The sequence below is a fragment of the Netta rufina genome (assembly GCF_964035555.1).
Source record: "Netta rufina genome assembly, chromosome: 1".
Taxonomy (NCBI): Eukaryota; Metazoa; Chordata; class Aves; order Anseriformes; family Anatidae; genus Netta; species Netta rufina.
In genome coordinates, this window is record NC_140123.1 from 165,271,561 (window position 1) to 165,298,221 (window position 26,661).

Below are 26,661 nucleotides of genomic sequence, written 5' to 3' on the forward strand. Positions count from 1 at the left end.
GAAATCATTGCCTCCTATGGAACTGCTTCCTTGACTTTCAATTGAAAGCCATTTCAGTCTGTTATGTGTTTGCTTTGGAATATATACAAAAAAATGATATCCTGGCTTCTGGCTACATCTCCTTGAGGTCAGCCATGGAGCTGCTCAGATCATGCTAAGTTGCCTGTGAAAGGTCTACCGAATTGGATGTGCCCCTCCAAGATTACGCATAGCGTGTTATTAGAATGGTCCAGTTGAAAGCTCAGATTTAAGTTGTCCTTTAAGATGTCAGTGTAACACTACTAGTGCCTTACAAGTTGGAATTTTTTTTTCTGGAATGCAGACGATACAATAGTTACCCTATAATATAGTATCAGCTCTCCTATATCTCAGTCAATTTACATAATTTAAAATAGAACATCTTATTAAAAACATCTAGATATACACAGATTAGGAAACGCTTACAACATACAAATACACAAACTAGAAATAAATTCTCAGCATACTGGTGTATATATACAACTGTGTGATACAATAAATAATTTCTGTCATGCTCTATCTACACATCATATTGCTTAAAAGAAGAGTAGATCTGGGGGGGCAGTGGTGAAATGAAGCGCCATTAGAAGGCTCTCTACATTTAAAGTTGTGCAAATTAAAACAGGAATTTAAAAGTACAACTGATCTGTGTCAGGAACACATGGCTGGAAATGAAAGGACCCATATTACTGAGGTATTTACAGATACTGGCTAAAGAGCACTATGTGGGCAAATGCAGAAAGGCTTCTTCTTCTTCATAATTTAATGTAATTTAATTTAATTTACTTCTTGACTGCCAGCATGGCATCTACCTCCTCCTCGGGCTGCAAGGTGTGCCACTGTGCAATGGGCCGCCTGGGGTTGGCCAACATGTCTGACCAATGCCGCAGCTCCGCTCCAGTGCTGTTGTAGCCCACAAAGACTTTCCCGATGGCATCGTTCTTGCCAATCTTGTCATAGTCCAAAACAGTCACAACAATTTGCACTTTCTACAAGGAGACAGAAAAAGACCAGTGAGAATGACAGGAAGGGGAAGGCAGGCAGGGATGAATCTCGGCATGGACACAAACAATTGAGACTCCATGGATGAGAAGTGGGCAAGTGCATGTTCCCCCAGCCATAAGCAAATTCAAACTCTTGTCGTTGCTTCTTGTCAGCCTTCCAAATGTATTTAGGTTCATAACCTCCACATTAACTTGAAATTCACACCCTTGCATCACAGAGCTTCACATGGTTGCATTTCTCCTTTAACAGATTAGCAATGTATAGATTTTGTAGCTGTTGTTATTGAGGAATCAGGCTGCTAGAAATCTGTAGAGCTAAAAGTCTTAAGCTAAGCTAATTCAAAAGTAGCTCAATTTAACACATCATTATTGTTTAAGTAAGTAAGTTAAACTTAGCAGTTACTATATTCTATGTACTATATTCTGTTTTTTTTTTTGTTTGTTTTTTTGTTTGTTTGTTTGTTTTGTTTGTTTGTTTTGTTTTGTTTTTTTTTTTGCTTTTATACTTCAGAGCAATTGTGTACCATCTATCTAGCGTGCTAGCATGCTTTCAGGGAAATTCAAAAGATAGCCCTTACAGTTGCTATATAGATAAATACATATTTGTGTGCATGCACAATCATAAGTATGCGTATGTACTGTGTATAGTATATATTTATATACATTATAAAAGGAGTCAGGAAATTAGGCTGTTTACTCAGGGGAGCTGGAAAGAAGGACAAGCTGCTGTGTCTGAGGGCTCTGACATAGTGGTGCTGCCAGGCACAGTAAAGTCTGGCCTATGGCTAAGCCGGTGGGTGCTGGGGTGCCACTTCTGCTGCAGGAATGGTAACCTCTGGCAAACAGGGTCAGACTGCCCACAAAATATGCGGGAGCTCATCTGTCAGAGCTCAGAGACCATTTTTTGTTCACTTGGACTGGGCACATTGAGAGGTGGTGTTCAAGCCAGGCATTTGCGTATGCATTTGCGTGCACACGCATGCATTCCTCTCCATCAGGTCATTAATATTTGTCGAAGCAGCACAAACAACTACTCCTTCAGTGGAGTGGTGTTTTTCAACAGCATCTAAAACGAGAAACAGCCTTGGGCTGATTTTACTTAACTATAAATGCTTCTCCTCGGGGACTTTCTTTTAAAGATGTACATACAATTCTTTTCCTGACTTCTTTCCATCCCATGATAAACACACAGCTCCTTATGCCAATGTGAGCTTTCTGAACTGGAGGAAGAAATGCACAGAAACACATTTCTTCCAGAAAAATCTTTTATTCTCAATCATAAATTTTTTAAATTTAAATATGAGTACAATCTAGATTTCTTACTAGCATGATTAATTTTTTTTTTTGTTTGTAATTGGATTTATCTTTTAAAAATAACTGACGCTTAAGCATATCTGGAAGACGAGACTCATGTCTATTTTATGGAGTCCATTCACTTACAAGATTCTGCAGTTCTCTGATCCAGAGAAAGAAATGACTCCAACAGGCACTAAAGTATTTATATGGTTGCTGATGACAAAACTGTACATCAAACTCAAGACTCTCTCTACCCAGAGCACTCATGATATATGACAATATCCTGAAGCAAGTATTTCTAGATGCCAAAATGATGTTTCAGTGTTGCTGTTTGCAATATACTCACTCTAATGTTGATGGTACCTCCCCAAATGGACATTTATGTTTTAGATGCATGATACAATCACAGATATAAAAAGTAGACACGAGTATCATTTTACAGCATAAAAAAAAAGTTGCCTGCTGTACCTAGAAGCTTGGGAGCAAGTTGCTATTGGATTTTGTTGTTGTTGTTGTTAATCATAATGCAACAGTGAGCATTGTAAACAAAAGACACTTTTTTTTTTTTTCCTTCTGGATCTATAAAGATGCAAGAGCAGCTAGCTCAGATGGTTAACGCTGGGATGATTTTCACTTCATGGTCTCTGATTTAAACCTACAGAGAAATGTAAGCATCTCTGTGCTTTTGTACTTTATATTAAAGGAACAGCTGCACTGCAAAAAACCAACAGGTGCTAGTAGAAAGCACTACCTCTGCTAATACACATTTGGATTAGTAGTTTCCTTGGCATGATTAGGCATTCTCTGGAGTAAAAGTGCCTGTAGACTTTGCTACTTACAGATACGGTCTGTCTCAAAAGTGGTAAAACACGTGCTTGATTTCCCTGTAACAACAGGGTTTGACTTCCCAGTGGTATTCTTATATTGTCTTTCAAGATCCCACTTTCTTACACACTTATTTCACTTAAGAGTCAAAGGCCACATTTGCTATTAAATTGTTTGGCCCATTTTAAATTACATAGATGTGCTGCTATTCAGCTACTTTCCCTCCATCAGCTCTTTGCTCTCTGATGATCACAAAACTTATATAACCATTATATTTTATGTCTCTGAAAGTCTCTTAATGACTTTTACATGACTTATCCAAAATAATTCTTACTGTACTAAGTCTAAATAGCATTTAAAATGTGTTTTTCTAATGATGAAATTACTACAGTAACTATATTGAAATCATTTGTAAATATATTATTTTATAACTAATTACAAAATACATTGATATATGATCGAAGTCCATAATTACAGATTTTAAATTGAGGCTACATGTTGAAGAAAATAGCCATAATTATTCTCATATACTTATCAAAAAAGTGGCAAAATTAAACTACAACACTTTATGAAAGGTCTATGTCCACCTTACAAAACTGACAGGATCAGAAACAAAATGGCCAAGTACCCATGGAATGTAATCATGCCAACTTGGAGGCATGTAATCATGATAACTTGGAGGTATCTATTCAGGTTTCCCAGTCCTGTCCCTATTCAGAAATCAAGACATTCCAGAGAGGCTCGATGTGATTGATCTTTTTTGCCTCTGGCTCTTCAGTGCTTGTTATGAGATTTTTCACAAGCACAATGACCAGCTTTCATTAAAATCAGCGGGAATTAGCCCCCAGTGGATTTCTCACTTTTGATTCCTAGAGTCCATAGACATCTGTACATGCTGTGGGGTATGAAGAAACTCCTGAAAGGGACAGTCATGCATCCAAGTCCCAGTGCCTCATCTTGTCTAGCTTTATTACCTTTGTCAGTACCAAGTCAATAAAAGGCAAGCACACAGCTTTTGTTGAAATGTAGGCCCTAGCTGCTGGACTTCTCTCCGGTACAACTGCTATCAGAACCCAAGATATAGATTCTTAAAACCCTTACCAGGCTTTCATCTAATCAAGAGGAGGCTGCATGTCCCTATTTGCATTGCAGTTTTCCCTGTAAATGTCTGTTGGCTGTCGTCAACAATGGCATCAGTTGGTATTTAAATGGCATTGATGCCATTTAAATCCTTGTGTAGCAAGGTACATAGCTTGTACCTAGACTCATTTTAAAGCCCACAAAAGTATGTATTCCAAGACTGTTTTAATTATTGTCATTCAACCTGGGGGGCCCCTCAGAGTAGACTTTCCATATTGAGCTCCATACAGAAAAGAAGTTATTTTGCTTAACATCTGCATGGTCCCAGGTTCCCTCTGGGAGGGTGGGATGCCACCATGCAATTCTCTTCTCTTTTGAGGTTATTTAAACCACTGCGTCTTTTCCTGACAATGAACACTCTAACAAGTGAGCAAAAGAACAAAAACAGCTTAACACTAGCGGGTAAGGCTTAACAAAAATGTAGCTGGCCTGTACCAACTTACCATTATGTGGCTTACATTGCAGAGATCAGATCTGAGATCAATCTTGCCCTTTCCAAGTGATCTACCTAACAAACAGATAAACTGATGCTCTGTGGTCAATCATATACTTAGCTATTTATGAAAAATACTGAGTGTTGCACTCCCAAAACAAGCCATAGTCACAGGTGACAAGAATACTTGCTTAAGACATTGAAGATCAAGGTTTAAATTTATTTAGCGAGGGGGCTGAACTCAGTGAGGTTTTCCACACGTCTCCTGAGATGGCTAAGAAGACCATCTCTCTTGTGCAAAAATGTTAGGTAACTTGAGAAAAAGTTGAATCTCACTCTCATGAGCAAGAGATGATTTGACTTCCAGTAGCTCAAAGGTAGCTATCTGAGTCCTTGAAGAAAGATGACACTGCTGGTGTAGGCAACCTCCAGCTCAGCATGCTAGCTTCTGAGCCTCCTAGGTTTAACCACTGAAATCCTTGGGAACAGCACCTAGAGAACTACTAGAGCTCCACCGAGCTGACAAGAAACCAGATTCTGACTGATCCCTGAACCTGACTGAACCAAACTGATCCATGAGATTCTCAAATCTCTATTTTCCAAGAGGTGTAGGAACCACTGAAAAAGTTCTAATTGTTTGGTGGGTAACTGGAAAAAAAAAGTGATTACAAAATGCATTTTACTAAAGAGCAATGCTACAGTGCTTTCAACAAACAGGTCCTAAAAATGCAGGGAACACAAATATGGTCAATGATATTGATGCATTGTTTGAAATAATTTGGAGGAAATTACTCTACATGCCTTTTCTTCTATCCCCATTTTTTTTTTTTTTTTGCAGGCACATTCTTTTTCTATCTCCCTGTGGATTTTTTTTTTCAAAATCCATTTCTGTTAACATAAAATGTCAGTTATCCATTTCTCACTGATGAATCAAAGCTTCATAAGTACTGTGCATTTTATCATTTCCCTCTTGAAGCAGTCACACTCATCTAATGTAGCACAGTGCTGGCACCTAGGTGCTAATGAAGGCATGCACACGTGATAATTAACACGAGTCCTGTTAAATATTTATAAGGGCTGAGAAATGAAATGCAGAGAGAAGACAAAACACTGTTTGACATTACCTGAATTTGCTCAAATGGTACTTCAAAGCTGAAAGACTCATTGTAGTAGGGATTCAGAGTATTCTTTTTAATTGTGGTCTTTTTCTTCTTCAGCCTCTTACCATTCTGCATCAGATGGATTTTCACATAGGGATCTAAGTAATCAAGAGAAGAAGTAGAGGTAAGAAAGGTAGTTCAGTGCACTTTCTACAGATTTTAATCCCACAAATTCCAGAATTGATAAAAAAAAAAAAGCAACAAGCAATTTGCAATTTAACAGCCTTCGTTTCCACTGTAGAAAAACTCCTATACAATTGCAAAGTGTTCCCAATGGAAAAGGTGCAAAATATTTATTGCGCTGTCTGCTTAACAGTACAAAGGAGGAGTAAATTCCCACCTAACTTTGTTCTGCAGTTCATTAATTGTCCTAGAAACATTTTTACTGAAACATTATTTACTAACTGCCAACACATCTTGGCAATGGGCCTTAGTGCTGTGAGGAGGGTTTCCCATGGAGCTCTGAGCATTGCCGAATACAGGCAGGATATGCATGGGGCTAGGGGCTGGCTACTCCTCCCCTCACTCCCTTGTGATATTTTGTGGGTTTTCCTGTCCTGAGCTCCCCGGGGAGCTGCGCAGAGCACACGGCCAGGGCACGAGGCAGGAAGGGACTTTGCCCCACTTTGCCTACTTCTCTATCTCAGTGCTGCATGCAGCCAGAATAAGGTTCAGGCCATATCAGCATAAATTATGAATCGGTTTTGCTGCTCCCTACTGAAATCCTATTGTTATTTTGTATGACTTCTGGTGGCTAAGTAACAGAAATGATTCAGTACCTATTCAGGTATTCCTCACACAAGCAAAACTCATTGAAGTTATTGCCGTGAAGTGATAGCTCAGTGATTATACTTTCAATGGAAATTTTGCCTGCTTAAAAAAACAGCGCTATCAGTCTTTAATCTGTTACAAGAGCCATTTAGAGAATGAACTAGCAGTTCTTCCATGGCAGTGTTAATTAGCAATACCTTCACTGAGCTTGTGTTTTTGTTTAAGCCTACCATAAAGCACCGTTTGAAGAGTCTCAAGCTCATCATTTTCAACAACCTGTATGGTACAGTCATCAAAATTTGGGTAGGCATCCCTTTGTCTTTAGGCAGCTGAACTGTGATGGAATTGAGGCAAGCCATCCCTCTAGTGAGTTGGTAGGAGCTGTACAAAACACCCATCAACCCACAAGTCAAGTGTGGCAAATACTGAGAGCCTGAATGCAAGCTATCACAGGAAAGGGCTTCTCCTGAGAAAAGGATGGGGCACAGAAGAACCGCAAATGAATACTGAAATTAAATATTACCACTATGAGCAAACCATACTTCAATGAAGTTCATGCTTGGAGTATCTGAGGAGAGTAATTGCATTCTGCTGTTAGAAATGTGCCTTAGTGTGGAAGACTGAGGAGTTCAGGACAGTTAAGTTACTGCAGTGACTTGGTCACAGTCTACAGTACCTCTGAAGGGAGTATAATTTGATAGTGGACTCTTCAAGTCAGCTGACAAGGGTATAATAAGATCCGATGGCTGTGAGAAGAAATTATACAAATTCTAGCTTAGAAATAGAATGAGGCTTCCGATACAGCTGAAATAGCTTCTCGGTGTTTGTGGTGAACTCTCTATCACAGAGGGTTAAGATTCCTTCTCCCTCAAATGACACGAGTTCAAATACAAATTAAATCTGGGTAGTTTTATGCTCTAGGCTACATAGGGAATTGCAAGGGTTCCTTTTGACTGCACAATGTATGAATAAAGGCAGAGCAGAAATGTGAACAGCAGAAATGCTAGCAAAAAGACATCAGAATTCTTTTTTTTTTTTTTTTTTTTTTGTACTGGGTTCAACACCACGGCATACTGTGTTTTGAAGGTGGAAACCTGGCAGACCTGGATTCCTTCAACATTAGCTGATTCTTGAGAAAAGCTCGTCTACCTGATTACTTTTGCTGAGGCTCTGTGCTGAGTGCACAATTGTTTTGACATGCACAAATGATGTTTTAGTTATAACTAATATATAGTAAGAAATTTCAGTAGTCAAGGAGCCAGTGGTAGCATGTTATGATATGGAAATGAGATATAATGCTATTAAAATATAATTTGAGTAACTAGGCTGGGCTGGGAGGCTAAACAGTTCAGTAATACATTATTATTAAGGGGATTAGAAATGAAGAATTCTATTAAAATAAATATAGTCCATGTAAGAAAGTCATTTATTGACCTGTGTTTGTACACAGAAAATATACACAGACTTGATGAGTATTCATATGCCTATAAGGAACTCTATAGCAATGATTTATATAGCAACACAAATACATTGCTATCTAGATAAACATTGCATATTTTGGAAAGAAACGTTTTAAGCCTAGAATTGAAGTGCAAGTGAATATTTGGGGACTACATGTACCTTCACTTTAAATGATTGCTTCTATTGACTTTAACAGATGTTCTATCTTTCTGCTGTTATTATAGCAAAAATTGACCTTGGATAACTCATGGCCACAGGAAGGCAAAGAAGATAGGTTTTGTGGTTTCTTTTTCATCTTCTAATCAGTTCCTTATGTTTGTCTGTCCAGGGATTTGAGTTAGGCTCAGACAAATGCCAGTTTTTCAGTGGGAAAGATTCAAGTGGTACCAGGTTGCCCTCATAGTGCAGTGGCAGAGGTCCCAAATGGAGTATAGAAGGGTACATACCATGCATGTACATTCCATGTGATAAAATAGTTTCAGGTTTTCTCTTCATAGGGTGAAATTGTCATGCCAAACCAAATAAAAATTAAAAAAGTCACCTAACTGAAACTATGTTCCTTCTTTTTTAGTTTTAGGGGAAAGTATTAAATAACTATACTCATCACAAAAGCACAGCAAATCAGAATGGTGTGTCCAGCTCAAGTATTCAAAAGGGCCAGTGGAGATTTTAACTGAGTTTATCCACATTAGATTGCACATCTACTTTCTGTATCTTGAAGTATCTTGGTCTTACCTAGTTCTCTCCTCTCTTTATTCTTCTACATCTAATATCTGACTCCTCTCCAGCACTGCACTATCTTCAATTACACTCTCCTCCCATACCTCACCACATTAGCCCTAAATCCATTAACTTTCCAGTTATCTATTTGTTTGTAACCTACATAGACAAACTGATACCTAAACACAGGCTTTCCTGCAACTTGGCAAACAAACCTCTGAAAAAGACAGGTTCTGTTCCACCATGGGAGGATGACCAAAAGAAAGCAGAACCTCTGAAAAGCACCAGTCTCCAGTAATTTTTCTGAGATAAGGTTTAGTGCAAATGGAAATACCTCTCTACTTGCAACATAACCTCAGTTGTGGCACCGTTACTTGTGCTGAATAATGCTTTAATATGTAAATAGTCTCATTGAACAAGTGAGACCAGTAAGGATGACAGAACTGATATTACAGGCTAGCAATGATAACTTGCATGCTGAGTGCATAGCATGGGCACAAAGGCAGAATTCTTTTGACCATGTGTGAATGTCTACATCCAATCCCAATCAAAATTAAAAAAAATAAATCTCTTTATGTGCTCTGGATAATTATGTCATTCCAGAATAGATACCTGTCTTTGGTCAAATGGATTGTACCCCAGAATATTATTTCTCTCCACTGATATAGGTCAGCCTGTAAACTTTGATGTAAACAGTTATACTGCAGTTATTTCAAGTTAGGAGACATAAGCATCACTTTGTTTTTTCCTACATTTTTGTTCCTTTTGAGTAAACAAGAGTTTAGATCCACATTACATCCCCAAGACATTACATTACCAATCTACCTGAAAGAAGGGATATTGCATCCAGGGCACCACATATGTTAATAATTCATGTTAACCAATGTGTGTGATTAAATAAAATTCTGCTATTTATTCCCTCATTAATGGTCTATCCACGAGTGCTAAAAAAGCTGTAAAATTCATAACTATTTGTGCATTGTAGATTTTACACCAACATCTCAAGGGAGGCTAGTTGAACAGCTTTTAGAGCGCTGGGGGACCATCTGACATACTTTGTTTTCCTGAAGTTTGTAGTAAGGTGCCAATATGTTATTTGAAGGATAAATGGAATAGTATGTCATATCAGGCAAAGACATCTTGATTCATGTGGGCTGTGATGCCCATATACACAATTAGAATCCACTTAAAATAATGACTGTTTCACCACTATTATGTTGTAGATAAGATGCTCTTAATTATTAGAGGTTTAGAAGAAGCAAACTTGGCAGTTGGAATAAAATTCTACACCAAAAAAGAAGAAAATTACAGCTAATGAGTATATCTAAGGAAAAAGTGGAATTCAGAATGCCCATCAGTGGGTTTTAAGGTGAAAAATATGTTATAGGGATCAGTAGTTAATGAAAAATCATTTTCCAGTTAGGTAGCACTGAATTCAGCATACAAATTTCCACTTGTATGCATCTTCAGCAGAAAAATGTCAACAAAGTACTTAACTTGGAATGGCTTTACTACAGTGGTTTATTCTGAATGCAAACATAAGGATGGTGCTGATCTTTGATAAATATTTGTAAGGCTTCTGTAATCTCACAAAAATATGAAAAGCAAGCAACTAGAAAGTCGACAAATTTGAAAAATGCTGCAGGGAAAACACTGGACTTGATTAGGTGTGCAATTACAGTCCCCAGTCTGTGTGCTGGGGAAGAGTAACTGTTTAAAGAAAAAAATCCCACACAGTTCTGTACAGCTGGATCAGAGAAAACCCTCTACAAGCCTCAAGGAAGCCTAACATCATTAATAGGAAAAAAAACCTGAGCCAGAACAAACTAGTCATAGATAGAGCTGAGTAAAGTTTCATATCACAAACGTAAAAAGAAGATGTTCTCAAATACAATGTAGAAACTGAGGAGAAATACAGTGCCAGAATTGCCTTCAGCTTTATTTTTGCCTTGAAAATGTTCAGGATAACTGGGTGCTAATTAGCACATTTTTTTCCCTATCAGAAGAAAATGCAAGCCAAGCCCGTGCCAAAGCAAACATCACTGACATTTGGAGAAAAGGTGTCAGCAGATAGTGGAGTTTCCATTTCAGGAAGCAAAACGAATTCTTGAAGAGCTTGGAAATTGATCCAATAAGTAAAGAAAATAGGATTTGGAAATGCAACCTTAGAAATGGCTCTGAACACATGGTTAGGGTTGACATGCAGGGCGGATCGTTAGTTCCATGCTAAAGAGCTGTAATCACTCTCATCTTGCAGCAGTGCAGCAGGGCGGAAAGCTGAGCAACGCCAAGCTTGTGCCTTTGACCAGAGCAAGAGGGGTGCTGGATTCAGTACTGCACCCACAACCTATGTAGCTATTCTGTGCAAACTCACTTGAAAGCCTTATTTATTTATTTATTTATTTATTTATTTATTTATTTATTTCTCTTTTTTTTTCTTATTTACTTTTTGGCTTATGGCAACAGGCAGCAAGGAGAACAGCAATTTTATGCAGCAAGCAACTCTATTTTCTATAGCATCTCTGCCAGGGATGAACACTGACAAGGGGCAGCAGTACCTGTACATGTGTTTTATCCTGCCTTTGGAGAAAAGCAGCTGTGATTGCCACAGCAGTGCTACGTACAGAAAGCATCAGGGCTTCCGAGAACAGAGCAAAGCAGGACAAACTTGCTTGGTAGTTCCCACAGATTTGCTGATTTTTCCCAAGGATCATGGGACTTATTCCCTCTGCAGGCCTATAAACCCTTCTCTCCTGGGAGAGGGATGATTCACATGATGCCTGTGGCTTTCAGGCCATGGATAATTTGCCTTAACTTTTGTCTTCTCCTGCTTATTCATGTATGGATGAGAGAGGATAATTAAAGTCTCTGAAATAATGAGTTTAGAGTGATATTGTGCCTTGATTGTCTAAGCCAATATTTTTCAGATGAATGGAATGCTGCAGAATGGGAAAGAAAGCCAGGTTGGGGGGGAAATATGTTATCTCAGGAAGAAACAATATAAAGCACAATTACAAAGAAGGAGTACAAGTGCTAGGGTACTTTCTAGATTGAATAAAATATAGGGTTTATATTCATTGATGCAAGTTAGTGGGTCTTCTACCTTCCTCCACAAATGTGCACATGAAAAGTGGGACAGAATTTTTAAGCAGCAGCTGACATCTCAAGGGAAATATTGAAAAATATTCTTATTAGGAGCAATTATCTTGGCATAAAATATAGGTTTTATGTATTTATTTATTTATTTCTCCACATTTCCCTGAAAACAGGAATGCTGATTTTTATTTAAAGTTTATTTGTTACTTAGCATCCAGCATCCAGTCCTCAGCTAGCGACACTTGGGACTTCATCATAGTTTCCATAACCCCACTGGGCTATAGATTACTTGATGTTATCAGCCAGATCTTGAGTTGTAGCCAGTAATGCACATGGGAAAAGTGGGTAGCAAATGTATTTGCTGCAGGTTCTTTTGGTGGCACCTGTGCCAGTTCTGACCCCAGCAAAACATTTTTTAACATCAGTTTAGTAAGTGGGCTAAGGATTCAACCAGGTGCCGGGGGTATTTTCCCAACACCACCCAGTACCATACTGGCCATGAAAAAAGTTAAGAAATTGCAACCAGCCTACAAAGTGTTGGCACAGATATCTGTAAACAATTTAGTTAAAAAGACTCAGAATTCATGTGTTAACATTTATCTGTGCCCCATGTGTGGACTGCTCCAGATACAGCAGACTTACATGCTCAGGACCCTTTTTTGCTCCTATTATGTGTCCAGTTAGATGATTTCAGTTAAGTTTTTACATAAGCATCTTTAATAGAAGAAACTCAAAGACTAGATAATTTATAAACGAAAACATTTGCAAATACTTGTTCAATAACAGTAGGTGGATTCTCAAAAGAATGATGGATTCCAATAATCCATTTACACTGGGGTAAAGGGGGTCAGTATTTGTAAGAACTAACAATAGCCCCCCACAATAACAAAAAAAGTTAAATGGTGAGTGTAGCAAAGCAGTCTCAAAATAACAACTCTTCACTGTTGTGCAGTTAAGTGAGTATCAAGTTATTGAAATGCTGAAAGTGCAATGGGAGGGCGGAGGTGTTGTAAAACTGACAGCGGAGCCAGCAATTCCCTCATCTGAGAATCCCAAACTGAGATTGCAGAACACATAGAGCTGACAGAAGAAACAGAAACATTCACAGTGGCCTTAGGGCTATTCAGCCAGCAGATGAATCTGTAATTCCACCCCTAGTGCTTCCAACTGGAATATAACAACAAATGTTAGAACACCAGATGGGGAAAGTAGTACAGAACTGGGAAAAAACAAAAAAACAAAAAAAAAAACACACAAAACAAAACAAAACAAAAAAAAAACAAAACAAAAAAAAAAAAAAAAAAAAAAAAAGGAAGCCAAAACTCTTATTTAAAAACAGCACAAATTAGTGCTTATAAGCTTATGATTAAGTTTACTGCCAGAGCAAGGGCAGTTGATCTGTCTCTCTTGCATCCAAGCAGATCATTTCAACATAGCTGCACATAGGCAAAACAAATAGTTTTAGAAAGCTCACTGTGGGTTGAATCAAGGGGAAAATGCACCTTAAGTTTTGTCTGTGTGTAAACACATAAGGACCTGGTGCAAAAGCCAAGCAACTTAACCCAACACTTCAGAAATGTGATTATATGAAAACTTCAAGCATCAAAGCAGTAAACCGTACTCTTCTGTATTTGCACCAAAAAGGGAGCCTGACTGCTCTTGAAGCTTGAATTTAGTTATGAAATATGGCATGGCATTATAAAACTTTAATATGCTGGGGAATGGGAACAAATAACAAATAAAAAAGCACACTGTAATATGTAAAATGTTATAATATGTATCATTACGTATGACAAAATATACAGATGGAAAGAATATGGCGACAACGAAGATGAGGGAGGCGTTAGCATCAAAATGTGGAATGTTATTAATTGGGGTTGCTGATACAGGCAAACTGTCCAGTACAGGAATTCAGACAGAAACCAAAGCAAACTGGCAATATTTCAGGCAGTGAATTCCAGCAGATTGCTGAGTCTGAATTTATGTAATGCCTTTTGATGCTATAGAGAGAAAATTAATTACATTTCTATTTGTTAAATTGGTGGTACTGAAAATAACGGAAAGAAGATAATACACAGAGGTTTAGAGAGATTCAGAGTACTGTCCTGAAGTGAACTGGGGAGGAGGATGGGGGAACACACACTGACTGAGGAATAATGACATACAGAAGAGGGAAAGAGAGAAGCAGAAACACATAATATGGAAAACAAAACAAAAACAAGGAAAAAGAACAGGTCACGTAGGATGCTTCAGCAGAAGTAAAAGGAACAAAGTGTATAATGGTGCATCTAGCTGGACTGTTTGTGAGTACCTGGAAGACCTGCAGTACAGGGCTGCCTATCTAATCAGAGAGGGGTATCAAGATTTGGGGCGGGGGGACAGAAGTGTAGTACCTCTCTCGGAGACACGTGCTGCCTGGTGGAATGAATCCACAAAAACAACAACAAAAAGTAAGCATGTGAGGAGCGTCAGGTGGAACGGATGGAATTTGGACAGACCAGGCACCTGGGTAGGAAGCTGCTTCAACATGCCTGGAAAAGTGCTCAGGAGAGGTATTACACTTCACTTTTTCAAGTCTCCGATGTTTTACTCCTGCTGTGCCAGCTTAGTCTTTTCTGGTTTTATCTATTTTGTTTTACAGAATAAAGCAACCATCTTTTTCTCTCCACCCCTCTTTTGCTGATAGCCAAGAGGTCAAACTGCTAATTGCTGACTAAGGGTCTTTAGACCGCTCTGTTGGCTAAAGGAATCTGAATGCCTGTTTCCAACATCCTGAGGCTAAAAGATACAAGAAACAGGTTCTCAGTCTGCTCTGATGAGAAGAACGTCACATTTTGAGTGCTACTATTGATAAGGCAGTGGAGCAAAGGCTGGTGCCAGGTCTCCCTTCTTTGATGTGAGTGCCTTCGCTTGCCTTGCCTGTGCAATCATCATCTTCGGGCCTCTGTCATATCAAATATCTGTCCCTGTGGGTATTTGCTGCAAATAGCTTCTTGCCTGTGCACTGGATGATGGTGTGACTATCAACATTTTAGGAGACTTGATTGAAAGAAGCCCAGGGGGATTTACAAATTTTTGTTAGTCAAGAATTTCTATTTGTCTGTAGATGTTTCTCTGTGCTTCCAGGCTTAAGTACGTGGAATGACCATCTTGTGGAAGATTACTGTGCCAGACAGAGACAAGGGTGAGGAAAGACACCTGAAAATAACTGGAAAGAAGCAAAGAAAGCAATTTCTTTTATGTACTGGAAGGCTGTGCTCATAGAAAGAACGATCTGAAAGGAATTAATGCCCATCAGGAAGAAGTAAAGATAATATCCAAACAAATATTTTGCCACACCCAAGCACTGAGATGCCCTTAGGACAGACATTGTGGAAACTGCAGTGGGGTAGGGAACAACCTTCAATTTCCATTTCCTGTCTCTGGAAACAGTTGAGACAATTTTCCCTTCACTTTTAGTGTACTTCCAGCAGACTGAAAACAAATTTCTCGTTTGGTTACTTCCTCCCACTTCCATGAAAAAAAAAAGGCACCGTCACTAAAAACCCAAACCCAAACCCAATAGCTGTGATGCAAAACAATCCCTAATCTCAAATTGCACAGAGGACGGATAGGAGTTCTAATATTACTGCACTGAAGTGAGTGGCAGTATTTACTGAAAAGAATTAATCAACACTGAAATACAGAGAAACTCTATTAAAAACAAATAAAAAATGTTCTAGCTAGTTTATTAGCTATTTATTGTAGCAAGAATTTACATTTTGTGTTATGGACTCCTCATGTCAGCATTTCCACAGAAAAGTTTCATGGCTTGACTGCACATCAGCACTGTATCACTGAATTCTGGTCATCTTTACAGTAAAAATGCTCATACAGACTGCTTGGTAGTAATCTATATCCTCTCCCACAGAGGGCTAGAAGCAGCATATTCAAAAAAAGACAAAGGCAATGATAAAGGCAGCCTCGCATAAAAAACACTGAACTATGGTATTATTTACATGTCAGTTTTTTTTTTTTTTTTTTTTTTTTTTTTAATTTCAAATGCAGCAAATCCAGTTACAACCCCATATTCCATATCCTGGCGGCAGTCAAAGATAATGTTATATGAATTGGAAGAAAAAGCAGAGGATATAAAATAGGAAAGCAAAGCAGCAGGATGTATTACCTGCATGTTACAGAAAGGGTAGGAAACCCATAAGGAAACCCTCAGTTCACACAAATAAGTCATCACAAAAATGCAAAACATTATACTGAAAAAAAAAATATATTTTTTGAATATTGCTGATACTTCACTTTTTTATTTTTATTTTTTCATTTGGGTAATTTCTCTAAGACACTCAGTCTTAGAGAATGTGAAAGAGATGTTTTACAAATCAGGTGATTAAACTAGAAATATTGAGAGCTAATACTTTGGGAACATTGCAGTACAGAAGGAGCAAAAAAAATAATAAAATTCTTACAACATCTGTGACTACCAGCAAAGCAGGCTGGTATGAACTATTCACAGCTGAGAAACCAACACCAGTTATGCTTTATGAAAGCTGATATTTATTTTAAGAGGATATCAAGACTTTCCAACATTTCATTCATCAGTGCTTGTATAGAAGGGGAGCCCATGAGCATCTGGTTTTCAGTCTCAGTTTGAAATATCATTCCTAGTACTTTTTCTGAGAAATTTATATTTTTATAAAGCTCAATTCTCATTTTGCTTCCATATTTTTTTTCTGTTAGATTAGAGCTACATGCAGTCCTGCTTTTAGCCTATAAAACATCAATTTAGAAGTACTAGGAGAAAATAAATAGCTCTCTTCCCCCCCCCCCCCCCTCCCCTTTTCTCAACACACTGAATGTCTTTTCAGCCTGGTTTTGGTATGTATTATCTTATATAAACTTATAGTCTATTTTTGGCACCTAATTTAGTGTGATTCACAGGATCAAAGTATTTGCTGCCTCAACAAATACAACACCAATCTGAAATACTAAACCTAAAGCAACCCATGACACAGATATGTATTTGTGTATGTATTTGTGCCCTTATAGACACAGAAACCACATGAAACCATTCCCTCTTGTCTGCCCAGGGAAAATCCAACTGACAACAGTTTGCTTCTTGGTGGTGAGAAGGAGATTCCAGGAATACTGCAAGGCAAGAACGCAAGAACTGTGTCTACCAAGGGCATGAAAGGAGCTATTCCAGATGGTGTTTCCCAACATTGTTCTGAAAACTAACTTTGTCTTGGATGAAATTTAAACATAGTTAGGAAAAGCAGATCAAAAGAAGATTTCCTCAGGAAGGGCAACATCTTCATATAAACCTCAACAACAGAAGCTATTAGGTAGGTTAAAGTGACAGGCAGTTTCAATTGAGTTCAATTATGTTACATCTGTTTAGCAAAAAATGACAACTGAGTGAAAACATATTTTCAGTATAACAAAAAGTTTTGAAAAGCCCGAAGGTCAAATTTTGAATTCAGGCCCTTGCAGAGCAAGGGCTGGGGGACTACATTCCAGTTTACTCCACGTAATGAAAAGCAATGACCTGAAACTCAAGCCAAATTTTTACTTAAACAAGAGTAACATCTGGATTATGCCCAGGGTTATGCAAGTTATGAAGTCCTTGGTAGAACAAACAATTTACCTTTCTACAATGCCCTAGAAAAGTTACAAGAAAGTGCAAGACAAGGAGGTCTCTGCGTTGCAAACACAATGCCATGGGGCATTTAAAGGCTACAGTACAAGCCATTGTCTTGTCAAGGTAGACTATAGTACAAGCATTCAAGGCCAACAGCATCTGCAGTACGAATGCTCTGCTGCTGACAAGAGACCAAACAACTTGACAAAAGGCAATATTAGATGAAAGATGGAAGTACTTCTGAGAACATCACCAGTAATTCATGCCCCAGTGTACCCCAAGCTTCTTCAAATTCTTGCAGCCATTTAATGGCTACAAATGGGTATTTGACTGACATGTTATGGTTTCACCACTTACTGTACACCACTTTAGCTTAAAAGGCAGTCAAACGCAACATAAATGATCAGAAATCCAAAGGTACATGATAGTTTTCAGCTTGAATACCTGCTACAAATTTATACAGCAGCGATCCAATTTGTTACAGAAGTGGTGGAGCAATCGGATCACAGAAGCCAGATTGCATCTGTGCAATCTGTGCAGTTCACAACATTTTTGTGAGCTACTTCACTGAAACAAGATCTGGATGTAGTCTAGTCATGGGATCATGTTCTATAATCAAACAACCCAAGGATCCAAGGAGGACGTGTAAATTTCACAAACCCTTTGGCTCTTCAGAACTGAAAATAGGAATATTTGAAAAGACAAGCTTGAGTGTGAGGTTATTAGATGAGGAGGAGGAAGAAGAGGATGACATAGGAGTGAAATGGATAAGTGTTATTATTTGGAATCAATAGCCTTAAACAGTAGTAAGAGACTGGTGAATGACACTGTTTCCAAGCCAAGTCAGGGCTTGTTGTCTATAATTGAGAATATAAGTAATTCCAGCAAAACTAAGCTGGAAAAACAACTCTCTTTTCAGGTAATGTTAGTCAAATATAGAATAGATTTTCAAAGATATTAAGTATTTGAAATCGTAGATGGGTCTATTGGCTGCTGAAAGCTTGGATGAATGTACACTTTATTGGGTTAAAATATTGGCTGGGTGGCTGAGCCCAAAGAATTGTGAATAAAGTTAAATTCAGTTGGAGTCCAATACTACGTGGTGTCCCCCAGGGCTCTGGTACTGGGGCCACTTCTCTTTAATATCTTTATCAATGAGCTGGACAAGGGGATCAAGTGCTCCCTCAGTTAGTTTGCAGACAACACCAAGATAGGCATGAGTGTTGATCTGATTGAAGGTAAGAGGGCTCTGCAGAGGGATCTGGGTAGACTGGGCTGATGGGCCAAGGCCAACTGTATGAAGTTCAACAAGGCCAAGTGCTGGGTTCTGCACTTGGGGCACAACAACTCCATGTAATGCTACAGACTAGGGGAAGAGTGGCTGGAAAGCTGCCTGGTGGAAAGGGACCTGGGGGTATTAGTCAATAGCTGACTGAATATGAGTCATCAGTATGCTCAGGTGGCCGAGAAGACCAATAGCATCCTAGCTTGTACTGGACATTATGTGCCCCCTGGTACTTGGCTTTGCTGAGGCTGCACCTCTAATACTGTGTTCAGTTCTGGGTCTCATTACAAGAAGAACATTGAGCTGCTGGACCATGCCTGAAGAAGGGCAACAAAGCTAGTGAAAGTTCTAAAGTGCAAGTCTTACGAGGAGCAGCTGAAGGAACTGAGGTTGTTTATCTTGGAGAAAAGAAGGTTCAGGGAAGACCTTATCATGCTGTACAACTACCTTAAAGGAGGCTGTAGCAAGGTGGGGATTGGGCTCTTCTATCAAGCACCAAGTGATAAGGCAAGGGGAAATGGCCTGAAGTTGCTCCAGGGAACGTTTAGGTTGGATATTAAGAGACATTTCTTTACTGAAAGAGTTTTGTGGCATTGGAGTAAAACCAGGGAAGTGGTTAAGTCACCATCTCTGGAGGTCTTCGAGAAATGTGTAGATGTAGAACTTAGTAGCACGGTTCAGTGGCAGACTTGTCCATACAAGGTTAAAGGTTGGACTAGATAATCTTAGAGTTCTTTTCCAATCTGAATGATTCTACGATTCCATGATTTTCAAAGGTACATAGCTCCTGTTAAAAATGGTAAGAGTATGAAGCGATCAATTCCCTTGGAGCGTATACCTTCAGGTTTCCTGTGGAAACTCCGATCGAACACTTTTCTGCATTAGTGAATACATTTGTGTGTCTGTGAATAATGAAAGCCAAGGCTGTCACTCAACAGCAATAATAAATAGTTAAAATTCCTTTTGTTTCATGCACATCCCAGTAAAGGCAATTAGCAAGCAATAATATTAAGTTTGTGGATTTCAGAAAGAAAAAATATTCTCCTGTCAGAAATGAAGATCACAAACATTAAAAAGAATGACCTAAAGACAACTGAAGTTTTAATTAAAAAAGCCAGATTTGGCAAACAATAAACTTGCCTTTCTGATACCCTCAGAGAAGAGAAATGTGGAGAGGGAGAGGGAGTACCTCCGGTTAGCTTGCCATTAGCACAAAGGAAAACAATTGCAGGGCTTACAGAGGATTTAGCTTTAACAAGTGCTTATCACAAAGTCATGTCACTGCACACTATTGTTCTGTATTTGGAATGAAATTAATTTCCATCTCCACATTAACCTTTTAGAGACCCTGCTTGGTGGAGGAACTTAATCCTTTGGATTTTGGTACTTCACCAGAAAAGGCCATTTTGAGATTTTTTGTGTTTGGCACCTGAAGAACACTTTATTAAAAGGAAAAATAAATAAACAAAAAAAAAAAAAGAAAAAGAAAACTGGTTTCGTTCTATAATGAACAACAAATAAGTTGAGTGTCTAGAATCAAAGTGACAAAGAAAATAAGACAAAAGGGGAAATCCTAAGTTTTTTTGATTCCCAAAACATTTAATTCCTCTGTGCTATAATTAATCCACTGATACTGTGACAGAATGCTTTCAAGCTATGCATTAGTATAATGAAAATTTCATTGTGATGGAGTAGGTGTTTTCCCCACTTGTTGAAAAAATGTTTTCTGATGTTTTCAACAAAGCCTGTTCAGCTAGGTAACACAAAACAATTTTTTGCTTTACCATGAAGTAAGACAAAAGTGGTGATTTAGAGAGCAGTGAAAGCGGAAATTTTAGTGCATGTGGGGAAGCCCATTTTCTGGTCTTTATTAGTATTAGTGCAACAACTGTCGTTGTTCTTCTCGGCAGGGCTCTTTTCTCGCTGCATTCCCCAAGCTGAGAGGAGCCCTCTGGAAGTCATACAAAATCTGCTTTTGCTACCATATTAGGAATCAAACAGAGCAGCAAAAGCCCCTGGCTGAGTGGGGATAAATCAACAGGGAATGCATTTGCCTTCCAGCCAAATGAGTACAGCAAAGTGATTCAGGAAACAAAATAAATAATAATTAAAAAACAAACCCTAAGCAGTAGGACTTACAGCTTCTTTATCTGTTTGGCTTTTATCATACTTCCTACTGAAGTGTTGTGAGAAAGTAGATTTCCAGATATGAGAAAACCCTGTTCCTTACTTTATTTATTTATTTTTGAAATAAAATAATATTTGAAATAAAGTGAAATAATGCTTAGATGCATATCAATGACCAGCTTCTTCAAATGTTTTTATCACATCTTTTTTTTTTTTTTTTTTTTTTTGCTGGAAAGACATCACCATACTGTGTCCACCACACAGCTAAATAAAAACATCATACGATGGGTGAGCAATTGGCTAACAGGCAGGGCCCAAAGGGTTTTGGTAAATGGGGCTGCGTCAGGCTGGCGGGCGGTCACCAGTGGGGTCCCTCAAGGCTCCATTTTAGGGCCGGTACTTTTCAATATTTTTATAGACGATCTGGATGTAGGAATAGAAGGTATTTTGAGCAAGTTTGCTGATGACACCAAACTTGGAGGAGTTGTGGACTCAAATGAGGGTGGAAAGGCCTTGCAGAGGGATCTGGATAGGTTGGAGAGCTGGGCGATCACCAACCGCATGAAGTTCAATAAGAGCAAGTGCCGGGTCCTGCACCTGGGATGGGGAAACCCTGGCTGCGCGTACAGACTGGGCGATGAGACGCTGGAGAGCAGCCTAGAAGAGAGGGATCTGGGGGTCGTGGTAGACAGCAAGTTGAATATGAGCCAGCAGTGTGCCCTGGCAGCCAGGAAGGCCAACCGTGTCCTGGGGTGCATCAAGCACGGCATCGCTAGTAGGTCAAGGGAGGTGATCGTCCCGCTCTACTCTGCGCTGGTGCAGCCTCACCTCGAGTACTGTGTGCAGTTCTGGGCACCACAGTATAAAAAGGACATGAAACTGTTGGAGAGTGTCCAGAGGAGGGCTACGAAGATGGTGAAAGGCCTGGAGGGGAAGACGTACGAAGAATGGCTGAGGTCACTGGGCCTGTTCAGCCTGGAGAAGAGGAGGCTGAGGGGAGACCTCATCACAGTCTACAACTTCCTCGTAAGGGGGTGTCGAGAGGCAGGAGACCTTTTCTCCATTAACACCAGTGACAAGACCCACGGGAACAGGGTTAAGCTGAGGCAGGGGAAATTTAGGCTTGACATCAGGAGGGGGTTCTTCACAGAGAGGGTGGTTGCACACTGGAACAGGCTCCCCAGGGAAGTGGTCACTGCACCGAGCCTGTCTGAATTTAAGAAGAGATTGGACTGTGCACTTAGTCACATGGTCTGAACTTTTGGGTAGACCTGTGCGGTGTCAAGAGTTGGACTTGATGATCCTTAAGGGTCCCTTCCAACTCAGGATATTCTATGATTCTATGATTCTATACTGCAGTGCAGCCAGTATAAATTGTTCTCACTTTATTGACATAAATTTCAGTATATAGCAACTGTCATTCTGGCCCTTCCACCTCGACTTCCCCTTGTCATGGCCGTAGTCAATTCTTTCACTGTTCAGCAGCCGTGTAGTCCATTGGAAATCTCACCTGAAGTAGAAGCTTTGCTGAGGGTTCAGCTCTTTGTGTGTACAAGCAGAATACAGGACATGCTACTGTACTTCAGTATGTGTGTATGTGTGTAAGTTTGAACAATCTTTAATAGAGAGGGTCTGTAAGATATCTAATCCATTACACTATTGGTGAAAGGATGTCATTCCATGTAGATATGATTGAAATCTATAGATTTTGTATCTATTCTGCATGAACAAAGTAAAGCCATGCCAGTGCATAGCCTATAATATGTGATAAAGCTTTACTTCTATTGTAACATATTTTGGGAGTGCAAACTTGGTGTAATGAACTTTTCTATATCCATACGTTGTTCTAACCCTCAACCATTAGGCTATTGTGGCATCCCTTATCTTACACAACCAAAACGAGTAGAGATTTCCCCACAGAATTTAATTGAAAGGGTTGTAAAGATAGTGGCAGAAATTCTATTTTGACCATGGAAATATCACCACTTCTTTTGAGACAAGAGGTGGTTTGTGGAAGGAGGTAGAGTAACAACAAAAAAGAAGATTGTATATACGCCTTTCATTTGTTCAGGGGAAAGAAATTGGTAGGATTTTTTCACCCAACATATTGTCATGGTATAAAAATAAACAATGGCTGAGGGAATGCACAAACAGGATGGCAGTCATGGATTTCTATGGCTTTTGAGACAAGAAAAAAGCGGCAGTTTCCTAATTATATACTACTCCCCCTCAAGCATACTGATTTCATTCTTATCTTTTCTCCTTTCTTGCTCAGGCTTTGTAGCTGCATGCTGTTGTCAGCTGCAAATGTGTTGATTTTCTAAAAGCCGATCTTAACTAGTCAAATATCCACAAACTATACGAACATTAGCAAACAAAAATTGTGTATATTACAGTGAAAATTATGGCAAGATACACCTATCCACCCCCAAAAAATCCAAGGGAATGACAAACAAGATGAGAGGACACACTGGTATCTTTTACATTACTGCTCTGCCTGCCATGCTGCTGCTGGCCAACTCTTCACATGATTTTCCCTTTGCCCCATACTCAAAATTGGTAATTTATCCCTTGGGAAGATCAACTTGTGAACCAACAAGTGGTGGAAGGTCAGAAACAGACAAGGTGTCACACCGTCAAGCACTTGATCACCCTGGGGCTTGGGACAGCCCCATGGTTATAGCTACATGCAGGCTGATTCACTGAAAAGCAATGTGGTGGCAATCCAGTAACTCAGCCTACAATGATCTTGCTGCTAGCTTGGGTTCATTTTTCTTTTTTGGCTGGCGTGAGCAAGGATGCTGCATTCTATTTTCTCAGTTGTGTTTGTGGCTTTTTTGAAAAGCTGAGGCTCTAAGCGGGAATTTAAGAGGAATAGGGTATTGTGAGGCTTGAAGCCCTGTTCCTTCCCATTCTAGGTTAGGGGACTTGTATCTATACTATTAATTGAAGTTAGACATAGAGGGTACACAATTTACAGGAGACCCAACTTTGCATTAAACTAATTAGATTCTCCTTTGCAAGACAGTTATAACATCATCTGTAGTAAATATTGCCCACCCACAAAGAAATATTGTTAAATTAAGAGTTAGTGTATAAGGAATAACATGATGTTGTCAGCAAAATTTGCAGATTACAAAGAAAACCAGTGAAAAGAAGTGAAAAAATATAGCTTTTATACTGCTACGATTTTCTGTCAATTAACTTCGTCGAATCAACCAGAAATGAAGAAAAGAATGGATGGGATATACTCTGAGCCTTACTAGCACATGTTTGGTATCTTGATTAGATTTTCACAAAATAAAGGCTTAAAGTGCCTTTAAAGCTGCAAAGTGAGCTCTGTTGTATAAATTTGCCTACAAGTTATCCACTGCACTGCACCACAGCATTTCAGATTTATTTTTCACAGCATACCTCTCACTTGAACCATGGCAAATTCCAGACAGTGCTGTAAGCAAAACCCACAGAAGCTCAGAAGCTTTTGGAAGGCTCAGTACCTTTCTGCTTCTCCTGGAATTATCAGTGCCTTTGTTTCTTAAACTTTTGAACTTTTTATAAACATGTCTTGGCATGTTAAAGTACAGTCCTTCACCCAACGCCCAACTGTGAAAATACAGTAGACTATGAAAAGATTTGACATTTATTTAAAAAATACCCATATACCCCAACTTCATATGTTTTACTTTTTGTAAGTGAAGAGGTGACTTTGCCAACCATTTCTAAAGGATTAAAAAGCCTGCTGTGTCATCTCATATATCTTCGTTCAGTCTCTAATGCAACCAGAGAACACAAAAGCTGAGAGAAAGCCTTTTATCATTTGCAGTTATTGACTGGGCCAGAATACAGTATTAGGTACCTTAGAAACTTTTAGCTAAAACTTCTTTGCTTTGAAAAATGGCTGATCTTGTAAGTGAAAGAAAGCAAGCATTCTAACCTTAAAAAGGTTGTTATTATTATCCAGAAATCTACCACATTTTAGGGAAAAATCATGAGGGGTACTTTAAATAACCTATTTTCTATTACATTGCTGCAAAAGTCCAAAAGTTCTTGGATGTTCCAAATACACTAGGATGAAAGTTGCTTTGGGAGAATGTTAGCTGCCTTCAATGATAAGTTCTTTTATTTAAAAATATATATATATATCAGAAGTCAAAGGCAATTTAAAAAATTGCTGCTTCAATGGGAGTGAAAGCATGTGTTTTGTTCTGTAGCTTTTTGTTGAAGATGCAGCTGATCTTAAAGTTAAGGGTCTCCAGCAAAATATTGGCCCTTTTGTTGGTCCGTTTCTCCTCCCAGCCTCTTGCAACTGCTGTTGCATCTTGGCATTCACAAACTAAAGTCAGAGGTAAAAGCTGATATTAAACACTGGAGTAATGGCCAAACTAGGGGCTAAGAAGTCTGCAAAACAACCATATACATTATATAATTTATATATAAATCTGTAACTTTTACTTATATAAAATATATTTTAAGAATCTTTCTATTTACTGTTGGTTCTGGGGGTTAGGTTTGCTTTTGCATTTTTCTTCTCTTTCAGTATGGACTGAACCTCGACTTTATTCTAAGGACTATTTACTGTCCAGAGATATCCTACTGAAGAACTCTGGTATTGATATTCATGCCAGCAACCAGCTCCTGTAAGTACTGTATCATTAGTGAAGTGAGACTGTAAAATCAACTGTATGCAAACTTTAAGAATATTGCACTGCTGCCAATTCTTGTGATTTTATCACAGTCCTTGAGATATAGAGTATATTTCTTGAAGCTTTAGTTTCTCGGCTTTATGCTATCATATGAGATTCTCAGCTTTCATTTCAAATCAAAAATAACATCTCTAACCCTCATGGTTAGAAATAAAAGTCTGAAAGCATAGAATCCAAAGCTTCAAGTCAGGGATGGTTTATTTATTACTACTAAAATGTGTTGATTTTTAAGCCAAGAGAAAGAATTTTAAGAACCCGGCTTTGGCAATAATGACAATGTCCTCTAATTACCAACAACATGCAATAAAAACCGAGCCACTTGTGACCTTTTTTCTTACATCTTCTCTTACTTCGCATTTCATCCATTGTCAACATGTAATGATAAAAGCTTTAAAAGCATAGCGAGGAAGGTCTTTTACCAGTAGTTTTCACTGACATTTCTCCCAGGAAATTTTCAGAACAGAGTGATGTCAGAATCAGTCAAAAGAAGGACTTGAGAAAATTCTAGGAGTCCTCTTAGGATGGTGACATCCCCAACTGATGCACATACTGAACTGGGCAAGACATCAAAACAGACACAGGAAAACCACAAGAACTGTACTGGTTGACTCACTATCGGGTCAGCATGAACTCAAACACACAGGTGTTCTCACAACTTTGGTAAATATTTTTCTAGCAACTGTAGTCAGTGTTACACTGCTTTTACTGTTGGGAGAACATTTACCACTACATTTCCTATAGCCCTCTTCCAGCTGTAAGTGTGATAGAAAGCTCCTTTGTCAATTATTATTTAGGTTTCCTCCTGGGGAGAAAATAAAGCAATTGACTAATCAGACAAAAGTAGGGTTTTGAAGTGCTGGACACAAGAAACCTCCCTGCAGTTTCCACAGCAAACTAGCTATGCCATGTAATTCTCAGATGGTGCTTGTTTATTTGGCCTCAGTTTTGTCAAAATCCAACTTAGAGCTCTGGTGAGTGTGAAAGAAGGGT

The 26,661-nt window shown here is 38.9% G+C and overlaps 1 protein-coding gene across 2 annotated transcripts in view; it reads right to left on the reverse strand.

Annotated features, from left to right (window-relative positions):
- Positions 1 to 800: 800 nt before the first annotated feature.
- The window catches only part of SYT1 (synaptotagmin 1), a gene marked incomplete at both ends in the record, with an annotated part of 127,651 nt that continues 101,790 nt past the window's right edge, over positions 801 to 26,661 (reverse strand). For both annotated transcript variants that reach the window (XM_084296743.1, XM_084296742.1), the window contains 2 exons: positions 801 to 1,007; positions 5,841 to 5,974. In XM_084296743.1, the coding sequence (XP_084152869.1) occupies positions 801 to 1,007; positions 5,841 to 5,974 (341 nt within the window). The remainder of the gene's footprint in view (positions 1,008 to 5,840; positions 5,975 to 26,661) is intronic.